Genomic DNA, 24,084 nt, shown 5'->3' with positions numbered 1-24,084 from the left:
TGTATATACATCTGCTACTATTACAATTGGTGTGTTTGTTCATGTGCCAGGTGAACGGTGTTGAAAGCTTGATCTCTTTGCTTTGTATAGATTGGGGACAAACGATGCAGCTGCCACATCTAAAATGCCCGACCACAGGTGGTAAGTCCCAAAGTGTGTTCTCGTGGTGGATGCTCGACTTCTTGGGTCGAGTATGGGTCAGGGTGTCCTTAAGGTTAGCAGTTCTTTTGAAGGCAAAGCGTGGCCGTGGAATATCCAGCCCAGCAGAGTTCAGAGTGCCCCAGTGGGAGTTGATTATCTTCTTGATGAAGGTGGAATTCTTGGTGTACGTTGTAACGCACGTGATGACATCATCTATAGGCCTGGTATTCGTCTCCAACAGGGCTTCTCTATTATTGTTACGTGCCCTTTTAACTGATTGTTTCAAAAGTCTGGTCGGGTAGCCCTTATCCTGGAGTTTATGTTGGAGGGTAGAAGCTTCACGTTCAAAGTCAGTCACTGACGTGCAATTTCTGCGGATTCGGAGAAATTGACCAAAGGGTAGGTTATCCCTCAAGGCTCGAGTGTGGTGGCTCTGATAAGGGAGGAGACTGTTCCTGTCGGTCTCTTTCCTGTAGAGAGTGGTGGTAATCTCTGAGGGATCCAACCTGATGGTAAGGTCGAGAAAGGGGAGAGAAAGGGCGGAAATGGTACCCGTGAATTTAAGGTGCGGGTTCTGCAAATTAATCCAAGAGCAAAATGACTCACAGCTCGTCTGATCCCCCTTCCATAGGATCAAAATGTCGTCGATGTAGCGACGCCAAAGGGATAGATGTTCGAGGAATGGATTGGTTGCGGCAGGGTAGATGAAATGTTCCTCGAAGGCAGCCATGTATATGCAGGCCAGGCTCGGCGCGAAGGTAGAACCCATGGATGTGCCACGGATCTGATGGTATAATTGCGATTCATACCTGAAGAAATTTTCTGTCAGGGCTATACTCGCAAGAGCCATGATGAAAGAGATGGGGGTGGAGGATGTCCATTCCTCGGATCTCAAAGCAGTCTCCACTGCTTCTAGGGTGGCTTGCTGGGGGATGTTCGTGTAGAGGGCTTCTACGTCCAATGTCAGTATCAAATCGACATTCTCCCTCCCATCCATATCTTCAATTAGACGTAGGACATCTCTGGTATCCTGGAGGAAGGAAGGGATTTTCTTCACTAGTGGCTGAAGGAAGACGTCGCAAAATTGAGACAAGGGTTCCAGGAGGGATCCTATGCCCGAGACAATGGGCCTTCCCGGTACAGGTGTGACCCCCTTGTGGATTTTGGGCAGTGTATAAAAATAAGGCGTGACTGGTTCGGTGGTGATGAGGAAATCTGCTTCCTTTTTAGACAGCCATTCATTAGTTTCTCCCTCTATCACGAGACTCATGATCGTGGTTGTCAAGCGTTTGGTTGGGTCTATGGTAAGGGGTCTGTAGTGGGAACTGTTGGAGAGTTGGCGTCTGCATTCCAGGTCATATGCATCATAGTCTTGGATGACTGTAGCACCCCCCTTGTCCGCTCGCTTGATAACGATCGTGTTGTCATTCCCCAGAGCCTGGCAAGCCTGCCTCTCCGCTCTAGTCAAATTGTTGAATTGTTTACATTGTGGTTTGTTAGTGAGGTTATTGAGGACCGCTCTCTCAAAAACCAGAATCTCAGGGGGAACCATCCCATCTGTGGGTGTGAAGGTGGAGGGTTTTCGTAGACCCGAATCTGAATTGTCTGATTCAGGTTTGTCTTGGAAGAAGGCTCTCAAGCGTATCTTCCTGAAAAGTTGTTTTAACTCAATCATTTCCTGAAAGTTATCAGGAATGGGAGTGGGGACAAAGCCCAGTCCTTTTTCTAGAACTTCAATTTCAACGGGGGTCAGAACTCTTTTCGATAAATTCACCGTCAGACTCTTCTCCCCCTGGTTGTGCTCCTGGTTTCTACCGAGGTCTGTGGTGTCGGTTGGTCTTGCCACTGGACCCCTTTCTGTCCGCCTCGCTTTCGCCCTCTTCCTCTGCCCCAACCTCTGCCTTGAAAAGGTGGCGGGTTTGAAGGGAAAAATTGTGGTGGACCCTGTTGGTAGAAGGGGTATTGCCATGGAGGTGCCATGTGCGGAGGGCCATGAAATACCGGTCCTTGATGGTATCCTGGTTGCCAGTTGGAATGTTGTGGGGCCCGGTTGTTCCTGGGGTTATAACCTCCACTAGAGTCACTGCTGGTGGAGCCTCGTCGGCTGTTGTTATCAGTGTTTTCATCCGAGGAGTAAGTTGTCTTTTTATTCTTGAAGCCATCCTTAAGATATGGATACACTTTCTCCTTCTCAAATTTGGCAATATCCTTCTGTAGTTTAGCTGTTTTTTGATTCAGAAGGTATTCGTGGTGATCTGCCATTTCTTGGTTGATCTCCGCTAGTTTGGTGGTGAAGTTAGCCTTGGTGTTCTTATTGACCGCACTTCTCATTGTGGCTTCTATGGCTGAGATTGCGAGTCTTCATCAGGACTGTAACGGGCAACCATATACCGTTGGGTGACCCTAAGAGACAAAGACATTGTCTAAGACAGCTGTTGCCAAAATAAAACAGTTTAAGTCGAGTGAAAGAACAAGGGTTGGTTGCTTACCCTAACGGTGAGGAAGATTCTGATATGTTTTTTTCTTTTTTATATATTTTCTTGATAACTGAATGAGGGTCCTCCTAGAATACAATATAGTTTCATGAGGACCTAAAATACCAAACCACAGCCTCATACCAAGTGTGGAGGGAAGGGTTAAGAAGATTTAGGAGATTACCTTGTTGTTCGTGTATCAAAGGGAGGAATCTCTCTGGAGTTATTCAATCAGAAGTTTTGCCTTGCATAGCGTCTACCTATGGAAAAACCAGTATCTTCAATTATCCAGAATCACTTCCACTGGTTGTCCCACTAACCACAAAAATCATAATAAAAATACCTGTATTTGTCAGTGGTGTCGAGTATTCAAAATCCTAATTATATCCTCGGGAGGATGCAGTAAATGGAAAGCGCCCCTTCCAGCTGGTGCCGATCATATCTTTTTGTGGCTAGAAAGGGGAAGGTGCTTCATTGAGATTATGATACTATGAACATAGCCCAAGCTAAATCAAGGTGGCATAGTTTAATGTGGCATAGTTTAAAACAGACCGCTTACCTAATTTTTAAGAATCCAAATCAGGGGAGAGAACATTAATTCAAAATACCCCTTCAGGTTACGAACGATCGCGCCTTTTTGGTGGATCGCTGAAAAAGGGGGGAAATATATCTCAATAGGATCCCAGTACATTGGAAGGATTCTCGGAATGAATTAGTGTAACCAGTACTGGCGCTTACCTAATTATTGTAATATCTCGAGCATAGCCGGCGTTTCTCGTACTTGGTCCCGAGCGGGTTCGCGGTGTTGATACAAACGAGGAAGACTACATAGATGTAGTCCAACATAAAGAAAGGACTGTCATAACGCGGTCTGGCTGGGTGTAAGCTCCGCCATATTGAAGTGGTGAAATGTCTTCTTAATCCACATTTGATTAGTGGGAACGCAAATCCAAAATTATTTATTAAGGAGGCACTGAATCATTTTCATAGAATAGAAATGATTCGTTTGATTGATTCAAAAGTAAAAAGCTGGGTCCTCGATATTGGGAAACCTACTGATACCTAATTCTAAAGCAAACCAACACAATGTTGGTAACAAGGCATTCTCAAAACCTCCAAACAAGTTGGGCATACAATTGTGATTCGATATTGGTTAAAACAACACAAAATTATTACAAACATAAACAGACAACAATTTTTCATTATGTTACAACAACAAATCATGCAGACAGTCAAGTACATTTCAAACGGCAATATGACGAATGGTGATTAAACAATCAGGAGGGACACTTGTCTACTAATCTCCTCCATTTAGTTTAATCCTGTTTGTACAGTATTCAGAAGGTGTATCCACATACATTCTCTTTTATTCAAAATAGAACCCAAACCCCCCCCTCTGGGGTTGGATCTCACTTTTTCAATGACCCACCATTGAAAACTATTGGGGTCATGTTCAAATCTAATGAAGTGGTCCACTAAGGGTGCCCCCTGTGTTTTGCAACGTATTCTACTCCCATGTTGGAGAATGCGGCATTTGATTTTTTGGATCGTTTGGCCAACATATAGATAGCCACAAGGGCACTTGATGACATAAATCACCCCGTGGTGTTGCAATTGCTGTGACTCTTAAGGGTGTAAGTAAGGTCATTATGTGTAAAGCTAGTACATTCCAAGGTAACTAGACAAGCTTTGCAGCCACCACATTTTGTGTGTCCTGACACAGGTTGAAGACCCCATAAGGTAGTTTGGCTATTCTGTTGTGGGAAAGGCAGAAGGGATTTAACCAAATGGTCCCTGATGTTTTTACCTTTTCTGAATGCATGTAGCGGCGGGGGCATTCCCCTTAACTCTTCTTTAACCAGATGCCAGTGACGGTTTATCACCTTCTTTATTGTGCTACTTTTGGTGTTAAAGGTAGTCACACACACTAGGCGTTGAGCACTTTTTTCTTTTTGATGTACATTCAAAAGATGTTTCCGATGGTTATGCCACGCACGTTTTCGTGCTTTTTAGGGCTTGGCTATAACGCGCTGAAAGCGCGTTCTCGCCGAGAACTATTGTCGGCGTCTCAGCAGTCTGAGACGCCGAAGGGAGACAAGACCTGGCCGCGCGCAGCGTTTTTCCATAGGATAACGTTGTGCGCGCGGCCAGGTCTTGTCTCCACGGCATTCCAGGGCTGACCGGATCGCGTCGCGCGCCTCTCTGGAATGCAGGGGGGAGTCTGCAGAGAGGCGCGCGGCGCCTGCAGTTTACATTGTGTTTTATATTTTGTCATCTTTTGTCTAAGCGTATTAAAGTATTCTAACGCACAGTGATATATTTTTTATTATTTATGTCAGATGTAACACTGAAATGGCAAGGAACCTTTTTTGTTCTTTGTGAACTGTTTGCACTTTTATGGTTTTATCTGAAAACTGAATAAAGATTTTTAATCCACCCTACATGTTTAGCCATCTAATTCCGGAGTGTTTTAATAAATCTAATTTAGTTGGCTGTACGCAAATTCATTCATATGTAGGAAAATATTATAATAACATGGAACAGCAACAGAGTTAAATATTAAAAGTTCCTTATTTTGTCAGCTTGACAAACATACACTCTCGAGCTCAAGGACTGAAAGCAGGTGCTTGCAATCATTATATCAATGACCAAGCAAAACCCAACTGATATTTTAAATGAAGAAAAACACTGCAAGAACATAGTTCATTTTATGAATGGATTCGAAAATATAAAATATTAGAAGTGCTGCCAGTGTCACCCATGTCTTTCAATGGCCAAGCAATAAATCTAAGCAAGAAGACTAGACCACGGCAGTCTTTCATGTGATAGTGACCTACTGATTTGATATTTGCAAGGCTGTATTTACTCCTAAATTTAAAACCTCGGTCCAAAAAACCGACCCCATGATAAATGAGTAAACTCTCACTTAGGGGCATATTTACAAGCCCCTATTGCCACAGGAACGTCACTCTTTCCCACGTTCCTGTGGCGATAGGGGCTTCACCTTATTCACAAGGCAGCTTTAAGCCACTTGACGTGGCTTAACGCTGCCTTGTAGATAAGGCACCCTTTCACGCTATACTTGGCATGAAAGGGGCGGGCAATCCATCACTGCCATACACACACGGATACCACCACTGGCATGCACACAAGGATACCACCACTGCCATGCACACACAGACACCACCACTGCCGTACGCACACCGACACCACCACTGCCGTGCACACACGGACACCACCACTGCCATGCACACACGGACACCACCACTGCCATGCACACACGGACACCACCACTGCCATGCACACACGGACACCACCACTGCCATGCACACACGGACACCACCACTCCCATGCACAGACACGGACACCACCCGTGCTTAATTTGTAAATAAAAAAAAAGTGCCAGGGCTTTAATTTGTAAAAAATTAAGTGAAAGGGCACTCGTCAGGAGGCTACTGTAGTTAGCCATACACATTACGCGACTTTGAGCTATTGGCATTGTAAATGACAATGACTTTTATTTATGTTTTGGTTTTTAAAACATAAATAAAAGACCTTGTCATTTACAATGTCAAGACCTTAAACTCGCGTTTATTTACAATGCTAATAGCTCTAACTTTTGATATGCCGAGACCGTTGCATTGTAAATGCTTGTTTTAGAAGCCGTGGTGGGTAACCTCGTTCAATCAATTTCCCAACCAACAGAGAAGATTCTTCAAAGTAGTCCTCCTTTTTCGTACAGTTCCTCAGTAACCTCAGAAATTGGCCGAATGGCAAATTGTCTCTGAGGTTGCGGGGATGATGACTCGTGTATCTTAGGAGGGTATTCCTCTCACTGGTTTTTCTATACAGACTTGTGTATAGAGAACCCGTTTCTGCCTTAATCTGAATATCTAGAAAGTTGATAGACATGTTATCAGATTCTAATGTAAACTGAATGTCTTTCGAGCGGTCATTGAGCCAAACATGAAACTGTGCCAACACCTCCTTGTTTCCGTCCCATATTAACAGGACATCATAAATGTATCGGGCCCACAAGGAAATGTGGTTCCGATACCGGTTAATTTGGTTAAGGACAAATTCGTGTTCGAATTCGCTCATGAAGATTATCGCCGAGTTTGGCGCAAAACTTGCCCCCATAGCTACACCACTTGTCTGAATGTAATATTTATTTTGGAACATGAAAAAGTTTTTAGTCATTGCTATGGTGAGAAGATTAATAATAAACTCAGTAGAAACTCTGTGGGGTGCCGGTCTCTGGTTTAAGACTCTCTCCATACATGCCAAGGCAGACTACTGGGGGATGTTGGTATAAAGGGACGTGATGTCCATGGTGACTAACAGGGATGTGGCGTGGTCAAAAGTACGTCCATCTACCAATTGGATAGTTTGAGTGGTATCTCGTAAATATGTAGGCGTTGATGTGGCTATGGGTTTTAAAAAACGTCTACATATTTACATAGAGGTTCCAAAAGAGAACCACACCCCGAAATAATTGGGCGACCAGGTGGATCGGTCATCCGTTTGTGAACTTTTGGGAGTGTGTATATAGTTGGCATACGTGGATATTTGTTGTTCAAAAACTCATGTTCTAGCTTATTTATCAGCCCGTCATCCAGGGCTGTTTTAGTGATGGTTTTGATGAGAAGGCTGATTTCTTTAGTAGGGTCTTTTTTTAAAAGGGCATAGTTTCCCTCTACTGTAAGCTGGGAAATTATCTCATCTTTGTATTTTTCAGTGCTTTGGACAACTATTGCTCCACCCTTGTCCGCGGGTTTTATTACTATATTGCCATTGTTCTTCAGGGCATATAGAGCTTCCTTTTCTTCTTTGCTGATATTGTAGAGAACATACTGCCGACTAGCAAGTGTGATGTCAATGTCTCGTAGAACTACTTGTTTAAATGCTAATACTTTATGGTCCAGCATATGAACCGGAGGGTTGAACCTAGATGGAGGTCTGAAACCACTACCTGAAAAAAACAGGATTGTGGGGGGTTTTCAGAAAGTAATGTTTTAGTCGCACTTTTCTGAAGAATTGGTGTAATTCGATTTTCAAATTAAAGTTGTTAGGCATAGATGTGGGGACAAGTGATAATCCCTTTGATAGAACGTCATGTTCCAAAAGTGTGAGCTCATGGTCCGCAGATTGATAACAGGGTTATCTTTTTGGTGGACTACCATCTGTAATGTTTCTGTCGAGTTCGTATCTCCCCGTGATATTCTTGCTGATTTTGGGGCCGTTTCTTCCCTCTCCCTGTTCCTTGATTCCAAGTGACACCACGTGCTCCCCTGGGCCTGCCCCAGGGGCGTCCTCTGCCACGAGGACTCCACCATTGGTTTGAACATGACCCCAATAGTTTTCAATGGTGGGTCATTGAAAAAAGTGAGATCCAACCCCAGAGGAGGGGATTTGGGTGCTATTTTGAATAAAAGAGAATGTATGTGGATACACCTTCTGAATACTGTACAAACAGGATTAAACGAAATGGAGGAGATTAGTAGACAAGTGTCCCTCCTGATTGTTTAATCACCATTCGTCATATTCTCGTTTGAAATGCACTTGACTGCCTGCATGATTTGTTGTTGTAACATAATGAAAAATGTGTTGTCTGTTTATGTTTGTAATAATTATGTGTTGTTTTAACCAATATCGAATCACAATTGTATGCCCAACTTGTTTGGAGGTTTTGAGAATGCCTTGTTACCAACATTGTATTGGTTTGCTTTAGAATTAGGTATCAGTTGGTTTCCCAATATCGAGGGCCCAGCTTTTTACTTTTGAATCAATCAAACGATTCATTTCTATTCTATGAAAATGATTCAGTGCCTCCTTAATAAATAATTTTGGATTTGCGTTCCCACTAATCAAATGTGGATTAAGAAGGCATTTCACCACTTCAATATGGCGGCAGCTTACACCCAGCCAGACCGCGTTATGACAGTCCTTTCTTTATGTTGGACTACATCTATGTAGTCTTCCGCGTTTGTATCAACACCGCGAACCCGCTCGGGACCAAGTACGAGAAACGCCGGCTATGCTCGAGATATTACAATAATTAGGTAAGCGCCAGTACTGGTTACACTAATTCATTCCGAGAATCCTTCCAATGTACTGGGAACTTATTGAGATATATTTCCCCCCTTTTTCAGCGATCCACCAAAAAGACGCGATCGTTCGTAACCTGAAGGGGTATTTTGAATTAATGTTCTCTCCCCTGATTTGGATTCTTAAAAATTAGGTAAGCGGTCTGTTTTAAACTATGCCACATTAAACTATGCCACCTTGATTTAGCTTGGGCTATGTTCATAGTATCATAATCTCAATGAAGCACCTTCCCCTTTCTAGCCACAAAAAGATATGATCGGCACCAGCTGGAAGGGGCGCTTTCAGTTTACTGCATCCTGCCGAGGATATAATTAGGATTTTGAATACTCGACACCACTGATAAATACAGGTATTTTTATTATGATTTTTGTGGTTAGTGGGACAACCAGTGGTAGTGATTCTGGATAATTGAAGATACTGGTTTTTCCATAGGTAGTCGCTATGCAAGGCAAAACTTCTGATTGAATAACTCTAGAGAGATTCCTCCGTTTGATACACGAACAACAAGGTAATCTCCTAAATCTTCTTAACCCTTCCCTCCACACTTGGTATGAGGCTGTGGTTTGGTATTTTAGGTCCTCATGAAACTATATTGTATTCTAGGAGGACCCTCATTCATTGATCAAGAAAATATATAAAAAAGAAAAAAACATATCAGAATCTTCCTCACCGTTAGGGTAAGCAACCGACCCTTGTTCTTTCACTCGACTTAAACTGTTTTATTTTGGCAACAGCTGTCTTAGACAATGTCTTTGTCTCTTAGGGTCACCCAACGGTATATGGTTGCCCGTTACAGTCCTGATGAAGACTCGCAAGGCCCAGGCTTAACTCACCGTGAGGCCCGAAGTCGAGTCGAAACGGCGACGCCCATTTAATCTTTAGCTGGACCTATATATTGTTACTCCCTTGTGCACCACAACTACCAATATAGGTTTCTGAATGACTTTAAGTCTGACTTAAAAAAAAGGCCAGGTCTTAATATAGGGATGACTATGGATCCTTGTGTATAATAATATAACTGTTTTTTATGTCACGTATCTTTGCAATTCCTTGCCAATTCCTTTCTTTTCTTATCACAGAACCTTATCACTTCTTTCTATTTTTGCACGCTCCTCTTGGGGCAACCAATATGACCCAGAATGTATTGTAATAATTATTTACATCATTTAAGAGTGGTAAAAAAATTAATTAATCACCACTGAATACTTATTTTGCTGTTGCGCTGTGAGATTGTTCAATTAATTGATTAAGAGTAGATTATTATACTCTACCAATGAAATGTGAAATTGTTGACTAATTGTGACACTGTGAAATAATAGTCTTTGGACCATTGTGTTATAATATCGGTATTCATAATTGGGCAGGTTTTATATAGGAGCCTATAATCAGTCACACATTTCTATAAGTCACTTTGCAAGTAGGGTACAATGTTTGAACATGGAATTTACCACCCCACCCCACCTCAAATCAAGAGGAAGCTTGTTTCCTTTCCAGTAAAGAATTGGCTTGGTAGTTTGGTCTGCCCTGTTCCCATGATGCACTGGGCCAGGGTCAGACTAATTTGCATGTGGCCAGGTTCTGAACTGGGATGGTGCAGTGAGCTAAAAAACGGTGATGGATCAAGCCCTGATCTTTTGACTGGGTAGGAGTGTTCTGCTTAATTCAGATACTCTGTCCATCACCACCCCCCTTTTTGAATCGTTTTGGCCACCACAAGTGTGGAAGGGTATGCTCAGATGTGAGTCCCTTGCTCACTGCACCATCAGGATTCAAGCAAGCCGGGCCGAAGACGGCTGTAATGCCAGAAACCGGTCCCCGGAAGCTTGTTTCCTTTCCAGTAAAGAATTGGCTTGGTAGTTTGGTCTGCCCTGTTCCCATGATGCACTGGGCCAGGGTCAGACTAATTTGCATGTGGCCAGGTTCTGAACTGGGATGGTACAGTGAGCTAAAAAACGGTGATGGATCAAGCCCATATCTTTTGACTGGGTAGGAGTGTTCTGCTTAATTCAGATACTCTGTCCATCACCACCCCCTTTTTGAATCGGAAAGGTACTAATGGCCTGTTTAGAAGTTAGGGGCAGGTTTGCATTTTTAGTACTCTTGCCTGGTTCCCAACCCACCCCTCGCTGGCGAATTGTTTTACGAATGCGTGAGAGGTATCCTGCGTCTGCGGTGCTGCTTGGGAGTCCCCTCACTGACCACCCCCGTCTCCAATAACCCTAACCCCCTGAGCGCTTCAGTATCAGACACAGGCGGCCGACGAGGCCTCTTTTGACACCCCCAGCCTGACATAAAGAGAGCCGCCACGCATAAAATGCACTGAAAACAGACTCACAGGGCAGGTCTAAGTGAGGGCAGTGTGCACCGAGGCTCAGCAGGAACAGGTAGGACATGCATGGATAAGAAAATCTGCTTCTTATATAGCATTATATTATTGTATGTAATTAACCGAATGCAGAGAACAGAAAGGTAAACTTTGTAATGTGACTCTACATCCGAGAAAAGAAAAATCCAGTGGGATTTTCTGAATTACCAACCAAGCCCAAAAGTGAACAAAGTCTCTGGCCCGCCTAACTACATACCTAACAAATTAAACACAACATCCAAACAAGACAAGCGCCGAAAGACAAGCGTGGCCCCGCAGCTGCGAAAGTTAAAGAGTACTAGTGCATGCAGAGCGATTGCCTTGCGGGAGCGAGCAGCGGCGGGCGCGATAATTGTAAACAGATGGGTCCGCTGTTCGCTCCTGCAAGGCAAACGCTCTGCATGACCGAGTACTCATTGAAAACCGTGCAAAACATGCACGAGTTTCCAAGAAAGTACTGAGTGATTCCAACAGGTCCCTCTTAAGCAGCGCTTGCGTGCTGCGTAGGCAAGAATAGAAAAAGGGTAGCTGGAAAATCTATCCAATCTCAATATTTTTAATGGAAAGACAGCTTAAACAATCATCACAAATGTTAAAAAGAGATCAATCGCTTTATTATACACTCTGCAGGCCAAACATTCTTCCCTTGCTATAGTCAAGTGAAATTGCTGCATTTTCTACATTCATTCCTTGAAACAATGAGCACCTGAAGAGGTGCAGGATTAAGGAAGGTGGCGTGTAGACAGCATATCACGGTTGGACAAAATGGCTGCAGGAAAGAATATAATGTGTATGCAGAGGGCAGGCAGATAGGAGCATTTCAAAGGCACGTACAGGCTTGGAGCATACCATATTCCAGTTATCAATGTTCAAAACTTACATTTTCCTAATAGCACAATTTCAACAAAGAGACTGGCCCCAGTGTCATTTAAACCTACATTAGATTGTTTTATATAGTGTCCATGTTACCATCTGGCGACTCCGTAGCACTGACAAAGTCTAACCAAGACCACTTAAAGGAAAATGTTCAAGGAGGTACCCTTGGATGGTAAGAAGGGTGTGGATTCAATACATTTGAATTTTTACTGCTATAAGCGATGGCTCTTTCGGTTAAAACTATTTTTGACTAAAGATTTTATATTTGTATTTAGGGACTACTATAGGAGAAGGAGGTAAGATTTTTTTCCAAAAAGATAACAAACAATCTAAATATTCCAAACATCTACATAGAGTGGATGCTTCATAAAGCAGTCTGCAGCCATTTTTGCTTTTATCAAAATTGTTTGGACATTACAAACTCCCCAATAAACGGGGGGATCATATTTAGTTTACAAATTGTATTTCCAGTAAAGTCGAGTTGACCAAACGTTTCCAAAGTCCACCTCTCCATAGAAGTGCAAGATCTTTTTTTTGTTGCTAAAGTAGATAAAAAGATAATTACTTCTGAAAAGGCTCAGCAACAGAATTAAGTACAATATTTCATCAGTGGCTTGAACTTCTAAAGTGCGAAACCAGTTACATCTCTGTAAGGATGGTTTGCAGCTTGAAGCTCTTCAAGATCCACAAACTGTGTTCTGTACCACCACTTTATGATTGGGACCGTTAAGTGATCATTTACAAACCTATTCCATGGTGGACGTCGACCTAGGTGGAGTTCGTATGGCCCATGGTGACCTGGACTGTTATTTTTGTTTTTAGCGCCTCCTTTACCTTCTAATTGGCATTAGGAGGCCTCATAGGTTCAGTTTTGAGGTGTTTTTTTTTAGCTTTTATTAGATTTATTCATTTAGATGTTGGTGTCACAAGCGTGAGCGTACAAAGATGCTAATAACAGGATGTAAACAAGTAGGAGTCACAAAAACACTGGTCATTTTTGACCCAGTGTCATTACATTTAGAAGATCATAAACAGTTGTGAAAACTAATATTCAACTTCATAAAGGACATTAAAAAATCCTCACATAAAACATGTGGATATAATTGCAACAGATATCTATCAAAGATGAATCAACAATGAACATGAGTATTTGCGTGATAATTAGACATCTATTTGAAAAATAATTAAACGCTCATGTTTCTTCTCTCATACTTACTGAATCTGTTTCCATATCTGTTAGAAATGTTGACGGAAAACGTGTTCGAAGAAAACTACAATCTTCAGACTAAACATCCATGAAAAGTTACTATAATGAAAAAGAAACAAGTAAAGAGTGAAATCCTTCCAAGTTGAATATAGAGTGCGTTCACATACAAAATCAATAACGAATATGTAGTACATAGTCAATTTTAAAGAATGGGTACCACAGCAAATGTTCAAACTGAATTGGAGTGCTACAATACAACATAAAAAGCATACCAACTAACTGTTGATCTAAATTGGGCTTAGATGTTTACTATAACACATAATAAGGGAGCCACCAGGAATCCCACAACCCATCATCCTAATTTCCATTCTTCCTTCCTGGTGACAGGAAGGGAGAATGGTCCTATGCTTTGGCATTATACACTGCATGTACACATTCAGGGATACAAAGTAGATATGTAAATGGTTTACTAGCAAAATAACTTTCCCTTTTTAAAGAAACAACTTTTCATTTAGCTTGTTGCTGTACTTAATCCTAACTTTGCATAAGGCGTTAGAAGCAACCAGTACATTCAGTACCAAATTCCCAACAAATCTACGAAAACTAAACACAAACATCTCGAAATCTACCCTACTCCCAACACGTGACATACACATCCTGCACAAAGCATGCAAATCATTCATTGTGCATCTAAGACCCGGAACAAGCAGGCGTATCCCTGGGGCACTAGCTACTTACTACCAAAGCCCACAGTGCTTACACAGCTCACCCACATATACTCTATTGTCTCCTACCTTCGCTCGAGAAGTCAAACTGGCGGAAATGAAAACTGAAATGCTGTGGGTTTGCTCTGAAAGTGCAGTGGAGGGAGGAATCCTGCAACACTGGCAGGATTGAGTGTGATATCAGCAAGCAGGACAGTTTCCAAGTGCCTCCAACTGGTTTCTAGTGAGTGTTAATGAGTTCTTCTATTAGTCATACAAAACATTCAATCAATCAGAAAAACAAGATGCTGGAGTTTTGGTTTACATTGGGACTCCCAGAGACCCCAAGAGGGGTCCAGAGTTTCAACCCTAAAACTACATGCATCTATTCAGCTGTCTCATATTAAAGTCATCATTTTAACCAGGCACAAGCCTTGAACTACTTTTAGAAAAATGGGAGCCTCAGAGGCACAGTTATGCAAACAGCCAAGATGGCTGCATAGTGAGGAGGTTCAAAACTATGCCAATGACACTGTGAGGAGATTGGGGTGTTGGCTGGTGGGTTATGGGGTGGGGAGGAGGGGGAAAGACACTGATTATGAAGGGAGGAAGGATAGGGCGTAAGTTACCCCACTCAGCTCTGTGGATCTATGATCTCATCACGCCTTTCACAGCGGCGTGCTCCACAGGCTCCTCTGCGGACTGGAATCATCGGGCCAGGCCTGGTGATACACAACCTGGTAGGTCTTGCGGAGTATTCCACATCTGAGATTTACTGCCATACTCATATGGCTAGGAAACCACTTGCTCATCTTGTAGCAGCAGCATAAAGCTCGACAAGGGAAACACTCTGACGTGATAGGTACTAAAGACAAGGACCATTCATAGCTTTGCCTCATATTGTCACCTTCCGAACACATCACGGAACGGACAGCCTTGTGTTTTAATAGTGTAAGAAACATGAAATATAATGGATTGCTTTTTTTGATGTAAGTATAACTGCCTTCTTTAAGTACATGAATGTTCAGCTTCAAATAATAATTTTAACAACATGGGAGCGTCAAACCACTGTCAGCAGTAAGTGTTTTGGCACAGTGTGGGGTCAATATAGCAACATGTGCTTGCACAATCTGGAACGTATATGTGAGGAAATTGATGTGCGGCGGTGTTGCTTTGCCATGGCTATGATGCTATCCTCTGTTGTACTTGGCATTGATAGGTGCAATGAACATATTCTGTAAGTGGCACATCAATTTGCCAGCTATATGTCTACGTTCTCCGTCTGATAACTACAGCAGTTTTGAGAAGCTTTAGTACTGTAGCTATGACAATAAAGTGGTTTGACTAACATGGTGGTGCAGAATGTCTATGGCAACCCTAAAAATCACTCTTCAGATTTTAATGAGCCAACAAACAAATTTGAAAGAATTCGGGTAGTCTACAAGTTCCTGCTGAAAATATTCTAGGGTGTTTAAGCAACTTCATGGTTATCTGGCACATGATAAAACTGTAGTCACAACTATGGAGCTGGAGTTTCACTTCTGGTAAACAATTCTGTTGTTCACCTGCATTTAAAAAGCAGACAAAACACAACATTAACTCATGGATCTTACAATCAGCAAGGAAAAAGTTTTTATTATCTAACGCCTAAAGTTTACATTTTTATTACTAACAAAATGTTTTTCTTCCATTTTGATGTGTTTAAGGGTATTTTGACCTAGCCAGGTTATGCTTAATAAGGTTTGATTTGTGTAAGGCTCCTTCACAATCAATCGAGCAGCATACAGCACTACAAAAGTTCAATAAATAAACGGTTGTCCCAAATCCCAACGTCGGGGCGGAAAATGCACCTACCGCACCTGGATACAGAGTTACGATTTTTAGGACCCCGCAAAGATGTCCAGAAGTATGACAGTTGCTGATTTTTTGAGTGCTTTTTGAAAACTCTAACGACTGCCTTCCAATGAGCAAAAATATAAAAAACTAATATTTTCAGATAACATATGCGGTACTAGAGAGGCGCACAAGCCTTCTCTACAAAGGGAAATATAATTTTTTTCCCCAATGGGGAAGTCCCTTCCACTTTACCTCCACCAATTTCATGGGTGTTGCCTTCGCACCCTGTATCGGACCTTTCCCATCGTTCTGAAGGAGTCAGAAAATCATTTTCACTTTCAGAGCATTTCGCTCTAGAACAGCCATTTCACACTTACAGGAGAAAATGAGGGGTAAGCAAATCTTTTAATGTGTGCAAAAAAACAAAAAGTACCTAATCTGACAAAGTTATTTGGCACTAAAAAAAAGGCTATTTACTCGTGCACCTGACTTTTTTTTCATACTCACTCAAATATCTTTGAGACCTATGGTCCTCTTTACCTTATTCTGCCTATAAAAACACAGTGGAAAAATAAATCCCTACTGGGCAGCCAGAATACAAGGGCCATCTAAGAGACATTTCGTATTACAATGACTTAAATTTGTCTTGCGCCTGAAAGACCTTCTGGAAGAGGTATTCTATATTTCACCTGTTTATCATAAATACAATTGTTCTATAATGCCCAAGCTCAACAATCTACCATGCTAAACATGCTTTTCAAAATGCTGTTATTTACTCCAATTAGATCACAGCAGTGAGTAGTAAAGCTTATGTTTCACTTCCGAGGCCTCAGAATGTATGTTCCTGGATCCGGAGTCTGTCTCTTTTGTTAAAACACAATTCGAAAAGCATGCTCCCAATAGTGGATAGGCTTAGAACCCACATAATACACAAAATTTATACCGAGATACCAATTCATGGAAATCTGTACAATAGACCATATTAAAAGATATGACAGAACCTTAGCTCCTCCCCTCCTTAAACAAATATCACAAAAAGGAAACGTTGGGTGGGGCTTACCTTGCACTGAATAATCTCGGTCCGGTCTCTAGGAAGCATCCATAATCTTCTGATGAAAGAAAAGGGGTATCTGCTTGTCAGCTCTTAGCCGATGAAAGAACTGTTCGCACATTAGAAACGGCACAGCAGTGATTTGAAGGCTTAATTGAGTAAGCGGCTCTGTGGGTGGAAATAGCAAAAATAGAAATGCTAAGAGTTTTTCCTTATGAAGAAGGCTACCAGGTGGTGCAGGAAACACACGTAGATGTGAGGCTACAAGTATCTGTTCCACCAGGTGCAAGAGTGTAACTCGTTTAGTCTCAACTGGCTCGGCTAAATTACTGGTCGAACCAAGGGAGAGGGAAGATTCCACACAACAATCAGTGATGCACACAAAATAGAATTGTGCAAATATGCATAACATAGGAAAGGTTCCATAACTTACAGCATGTAGAAAAGTACATAACCAACTAATGACAAACTATTTATTTCCAAAATCAAAAAGCATAAACATTATGAGGGATGTCCAACACACAACGTTGGTAGACTCTCAGGCCGGCTCTTTAAAAAGGTGTAACCACGCACACATTTCACCCACCAGTGTTACAATGTCTACAAATAAATTGTATTATTTGGGGGTGAACCCTCAGTGACTAAATTAACATGAGCTCAACCCACTGTTAGCGATGGCATAGCACAGACAGGTTTAACTTAGGGCAATGAATAAAGTATTTATGCAGTACGACAGCAATAATAAAGTCAAATGCAAACAAAAAAAAATCCCAAACCGAATTAGAACAAGCAGTGGTATAGCCAATAGGTCTTGCTTTTGGGCTAAGTTACCATCACCCCACCCTACCACTCACCAACCCCCTCGCCCCTATATTGAAAAAATTGAATCTCGATGCTACCCAGGAGAGTTAGGACTATTATTGGCGTAGATTTCAAATCAACTTATAAGCCATAATTAAGCAAATGATGGGTCTCTTAAGCGACTCCACTATCTGGCAGACGCATCAAACCAACTCCAGATGCAAATCAGTGATTCGCCCCAGATCGCACAATGTGGTTATGTGAGCATTTATTGCTCTTCCTATTGAGTGGCTAGTTACCTGTTTAACTGTTTAACTGTGTTGTCACTGATCTTCTACACAATGTTCCCCATAACAACCATAATTAATAGCTGGCAGGAAACTTATTGGGTTGACTTTAATAAGGGATGATATGTCACCCGAAATCCATTTTAACAAACCTGGCAGGTCGAACAACTGAACTTGCCCTGAAAGATTCAAATCTTTTTCAAGCAGATTACATAAAAAAAAACGCCGATAGACTATTGGCAGTGGCACTAAACCCACCAAGCACCATATGCTCCATGTATGTTCTAAGCTTAATTTTTTTGCATTGGATACCTATTCCGCTGGTTTTACTACCCTTTTTCCATCTCTTCGTTGATGTACAGAAATACAAATAAAAGCATGTTATCTAAGAATTCTTACAACACTCCAGAAAAGAAAGATTAATTCTGAAACTGGCAGGGGGTATCATCCGGTTACCAAGGCAGGGAAACACCGCACACTCGTCGCCAGACTACACGTCGCCGGCATACAAGTTACAGCCCTAGACTGGATCTGATCATTCCTCACCGGAAGAAGCCAAAGAATTAGACTGCCACCCTTTCCTCTCCGATACCACGGAATTCACCTGCGGAGTCCCACAGGGGACTTCACTAAGCTCGACCCTCTTCAACATCTACATGGCCCTTCTCGCCGACATTGTCCGACAACACAGCCTCAAAATCGTATCCTACGCCGACGACACACAGCTCATCCTCTCCCTCACTAAAGACCCCACTACCGCCGCCAAACTCAACTTCCAGATAGGAATGCAGGACGTAGCAGTCTGGATGACCAACAGCTGCCTAAAGCTCAACGCCGAAAAGACAGAAGTCCTCGTCCTCGGAACCAACCCCTCAGCATGGGACAACAGCTGGTGGCCGACCGCCCTTGGAAGCCCACCGAACCCTCGGACCACGCCAGTAACCTCGGCATCGTTCTGGTCTCAGCCCTCACCATGAACCGGCAGTTCAATGCCGTCACCTCCCGCTGCTTCAACACCCTCTTTCAAGACCTTCAAATGGATACCCCCCCCTCCCCGAGTCAAGGAAGACAGTCACCCACGAACTCATCACCAGCAGACTGGATTATGGAAATGCACTCTACACCAGCATAAACAAATCCTTACTCCGCAAACTCCAGACGATACAGAACACCGCAGCCAGACTCTTCCTGGGATTCCCGCGGCACGAACACATGAGCCAACATCTACGAAGCTCCACTGGTTCCCCGTGGAGAAAAGAGTCACCTTCAAAATCCTACCCCACACCTACAAATGCCTACACAACACCGGACCCAAATACCTTAAAGACGGAATCAACTTCCATGTACCCAAAAGAAACCTCCGATCCTCCAACCTTGCACTAGCCGAAACCCCACCCATCCACAGAGCCAGGGCACGCAGAAGATCCTGCTCACATTGCAGCCAAGACCTGGAACGAACTCCCGGCAGACATCAGACACGACCTTGCCTGAGCACCTCAAAACCTGGCTATTCGTTTGAGCAGTTCTGCGGACCCCCCTCCAGCGCCTTGAGACCCTCACAGGTGAGTAGCACGCATACAATCCCCCTGATTGATTGATTGAGAGCTGCCGACTTTGGAACTGGGGAACCAGGTTCGAGTCTCTGCGTCGACACACAAAAAGGAGGGACATTTAACCAACACTGACCACAGAGAAGCAAGCCTTTGCGAAGGGCATGCAAAGCAACAAATTAAAAGCGATGGGTGGGCTATAAGCCCACAGGGTAGATACAGCATATCTCGAAGAGACCGCGAATGCGCTGCTTAGGAGAGACCAAACAATAGAGTAAAATTTAAGAAACAAAACTACAAAAAAAGGGGAACTGGAGATATGAACTTTTACAGTTCTAAGCACAAATCGTGCCAAAAATGCACACATTTCCAATGATAGCCAACGGTCACGGTAGAATGATGCCTACACACAGTTGGAGTCTGACCGTGATAGAACACGGGTCGAATACACCAACCAGGTTCATTCTGGTCAAAGATTCGGGAGACGGTCCAGTCCTGCATGGTTCCTCTCAGGTCACATACAGCAGGTCCAATCCTCTTGCGATTTTCTGCACCTCCAGAAGTGCTCTGGCATAGGAGCCTGGATGTGCCACAAGTACGCCTGGCAATAGCTAGTGGATGGGAATGACTCCTGGGCATACCCTAACTAATGGGTTAAGAGTTGGCATGGCCAACTGTACCTACTGTTGGCATTTTCAAGATGGTTGAAAACTTTGGCCACTCTAAACTTGGGCTCAGATGGCTGGGGTGTGTGTGGGGAATATAGCATGGTAATCCTATTGTACTCCCAAACCTAACACTAAAATCTAGATTGATGCAGCCAATGTACCCGCAATGAACCTAGAAACAGGAGTCTGGTGGTACAAAAGTAGAGCTCTTCGATAACCATCCAAATAATCCACAAGGATTGTCTTGGCATCCTGTTCTCTCCCTTTTTTAAGTGTGTCCCGAGTGGTATATGTAAAACCAACAGACCTGCCATGCAGGATTTGACACTGCAGTGCCAGAAAGGATGTCCACATCCCCCACCAATCATTTTATTTGGAGTTCAGAGGAGTCCTCACTGCCCATTCAGGTCCGCCTATTGCTTGCTCCTGGGCGGCGTTTCACACCTATTCACACCAATTCAATTTATGTTAATTACCTTCTGACAGTTCAGTCAGGTAAAGGGCAACAACCTATTTTTGTCAAAATATTTATTAAAACATCAGACTTTACCATTAAATTGGATTTTTGATACCTGATAAAAAATAGTTGTTGAATTATTTTTCTGGCTGGCCCCTTTTCGGTGATTTAGAATTAATGTTTTAATCGGTATTCTGTTTTCCTACATAGGATAGAAATGTGTGCCACAGTGAAAATAGCTTTTGGTTGGTAGTCACTGTAACACTGCCTTGGGAGTTAGAACGCCTACATAGGGATAGCTTATTGATATTAAAAACAGTGGTTTTTACTCGTCAAAAAAGTTTATTTTGACAGGTCGAATTTCAGTTTTTATCCCCAGCAATGTTTATCTCTTACCTTCTGTTTCTGTGCAAAATAATTTCACGCTGTCTTATGATTTAGATCAATTCCCTTTAGTTTACTGATCATGCTATCAAAACATCACATTGATCTAGTTGTACATCCATCACGTGTTTTGCAGGAACCCACTTTCTCAAGATGGTATCAATTTTCAATATTCTCTTTAGCATCTTATTCCCAGATTATTTTTTACCATCATGATCTTGATTTGAACCAGTTCATCTGCATCAGGTGAGTACCAGATCATGGGTTTGCATTTACATTTCAAGACCGAGCATATAATGATAAAACCTCACAGACATTGAAGGGTCCTTTCAAGAAATTATTCCCTAACTTTACAGTTGCTGGAACAAACGACACTATTTTTTGGTGCAAATCAAGACTATCATCATAAAATCTGGAACATCTGGGAATAAGATGTTAAAGACAACACTGAAAAGTTGAATTTTGTTTAACGATGTCTCAGTTATTGGTACTATGTATTACAGCAACAAAATATTCGCTTTCCACACAGCACTCATAGGAACAGCCTCAAGCTTCTCTTCATAAATCATGTCCCTTGTTCATCCAAACCCTAAACTTTTCCAATCCATAGTACCTCTTGCAAGATGAAAATAACTTCAGATATCAGTCAAGACTAAGAAGTCACTGGAGAAACTTTTACGCGCCCTTAGGTCGCTCTATAACATGCTTTGCCATATACCAGCTGTCTTTTCTCCTGCCAAGTCACAGATAAACACACAAAAGCACTGGCAAAACTAATATGTCTAGCACTGGCTGTCAGACATTGGACTTTAAGGCTTACTTCATTTTGCAAAACGTTATTGCTGGAGAAATTTATGGCCCCTAGTCATTAAAAAAAAAGGGATTGGCTTGAAGCAGAAATATTTCTGGTCTCACAAATCACACATTGCCACAGCAGTCCGGGGTACTGAAGAGAACCATTCCATGTGTGGATATGCTCTTTCTGGAAGGACTGAATGCCATCACTCACAGAAACGTTAGCCAATGACTGAAGTGGGCTGACCCACTGCCTCATTTTGTCTGCAGTAGTGGGCTGAAGAAAAATGTTAATAACACAACAGATCAACGGATAAAAAGACTTGGCTGAAAACCCGTATAAGTAAGTACATTAGCCATGACCCCTTGCTTTTAAGAACATAATATGCATACCACTAGAGCTGAAAGAGTGACACTGCACATTAGAATGCATTACAGTACCTTTTCCTCCTCAAATGCAACTTTACGCATGGGGGATTTGCTGACTAACATATAGCCATGATATCTGGAGGTTTATCTGGAGGTTTTAAAGTATCTCAGCATCTCTTTCCATACATTTCCCAGATCATATATACACTCGTATTTGACACCCCCTCATAACATAAAAAAAAAAGTCTTGATAACACTGAAATTAGACAAATATAATACGGTGAGGATGGAGTCCATAACTGGAGTTTTCCTAACAGACCGACCCCCCCACCCCCAATAATTAAGTCAGTGAGTTCCTGCAATTTAAGAGGTGTTGTAATCTTTTGCTGAAAGTGAAAAAGCTTAGGTAGCCGGATCAGAGCCAGGAGTTGGTTAGTATACCTGGCATTAACCTTCACCATTTAAGAAGTATAGAGTTAGCTAAAATACTTGTGGAATTCATACGCTATATCATGGTCAGTGAACACCCGTTCCCCAGCGTATATATTTCCAAAATTCGTTGATTTGCTAATTGTGTTCTAGTTTGGACTGCCAAAAGTGGGCATATCTTATCCAAAGGTTACATACTAAAATACATTTAGAACTTTAGATCTAGTGTTCTAATCTTTTTTGCTGAATGCTCAGATTATTTAAAAAGTGTCCCACACCAGACTAACACTAGCAATGCCATATTAATATCACTGAAGCTTTCCACAAACTCCTTAATTCTCAGCTTTTATTCTTTTTCAAGAAGAACAAACCTGGGAAAGGACCTTCTATAAATTACGTGGTGTAGGATCAGTGGAGCTAGTGTCTGTGTGAGGGGGTGGATGATCAGAAACTCAACCAAGATGGAACTCTACCACTGACCTCTGAGCGATTTCATTAATTACTAAGAAGTAGTCAATCCAAAAGTATTGGTTCTGCACTGGGGGAAAAATATAATATTTATGCTCCAAGTTCTGGGGTCCGCCATATCCAAAAGTCAACCCGGTCTGGAATGTCCTTCAGTAAATCTATAGCTTTCCAAACTTTGTTCATTTGAGCATAACCGGAGTTATTACTTGTATTTTTATATGTAGATGAGATGCAATTAAAGTCAACTACTACTATATGGTTGACGGGTAATGAAAAAAGCTATTTCCCATTTCACCATATATGGTAGGGTTGCTATCACTGGGGCCATACAAAGCTCATATATTCCACAATAAGCCCTCCACCCTAACCCCTTTCATTAACCATATCCCCCAGCCTGGCGATTAGCTCTAGATAATATGGCGACCACTACTGCGCAGGATGGGATTTCCGGAACCTTTTCTGGGCTGGATCTTGATTTTGTGTGCTGAACCCAGCACGCGCATTAGAATAAGTGGGAATACGTCTGACCCAATCCACATAAGCCGCGGAATAAGACCGGTATGCCCGCTCTCACCACTCCTCTTTACAATAGCACTAGAACCATTAGTGTGTAAAATTTGTCAAAAACACCCAGAATCCACTCTACAATTCCAGCTTCGTCCAGTCAGCATATCATTATACGCTGATGATATGGTCCTCTATGTTTGGCACCCGAATACTAATTTAAATCCACTTATTTGAGAATACACTCAGTTTGAGAGATATTCGGGACTCAGTATCAACTGGGACAAATCGGTGGTCATACCACTCACACTAGCTACAATACAACCTAACTTGGAATTTCCACTTTAATGGCAGACCGAACCGGTAAAATACCTTGGTGTATGGATACACAGGAATCCAGAAACGGTGATTCGGGAGAACTATGGCAGAGCAGTAACAAAATTAGATGAGCAGATAGATCGGTGGATCAGATTGCCTTTGTCCCTGGCTAACAAGATTGCCGTACAAAAGAGGTGGCACTGCCACGATTTCTATACTTATTTATGAATATCCCGATCTGGCTCACACAAGCGCTGTTTTCCAAATTGCGCACAGCTATGCAGCGAGAGTT

General features: G+C 42.4%; 1 protein-coding gene across 1 annotated transcript in view; it reads right to left on the bottom strand.

Moving 5' to 3' along the window:
• MTFR1L (mitochondrial fission regulator 1 like) overlaps positions 1-24,084 on the bottom strand; it is a 126,871-nt gene that overhangs the window by 51,306 nt on the left and 51,481 nt on the right. The window contains exons 2-3 of the mRNA XM_078681259.1: positions 16,772-16,930; positions 13,181-13,270 (exon numbers count right to left, since the gene is read on the bottom strand). Coding sequence (XP_078537385.1) covers positions 13,181-13,195 — 15 coding nt within the window. The 5' untranslated portion in view covers positions 13,196-13,270; positions 16,772-16,930. The remainder of the gene's footprint in view (positions 1-13,180; positions 13,271-16,771; positions 16,931-24,084) is intronic.

The sequence above is a fragment of the Lissotriton helveticus genome, chromosome 3_1, assembly GCF_964261635.1.
Source record: "Lissotriton helveticus chromosome 3_1, aLisHel1.1, whole genome shotgun sequence".
Classification (NCBI taxonomy): domain Eukaryota; kingdom Metazoa; phylum Chordata; class Amphibia; order Caudata; family Salamandridae; genus Lissotriton; species Lissotriton helveticus.
The sequence above is the reverse complement of the archived record's forward strand: the minus strand, read 5'-3'. Positions and strand labels throughout refer to the sequence as shown.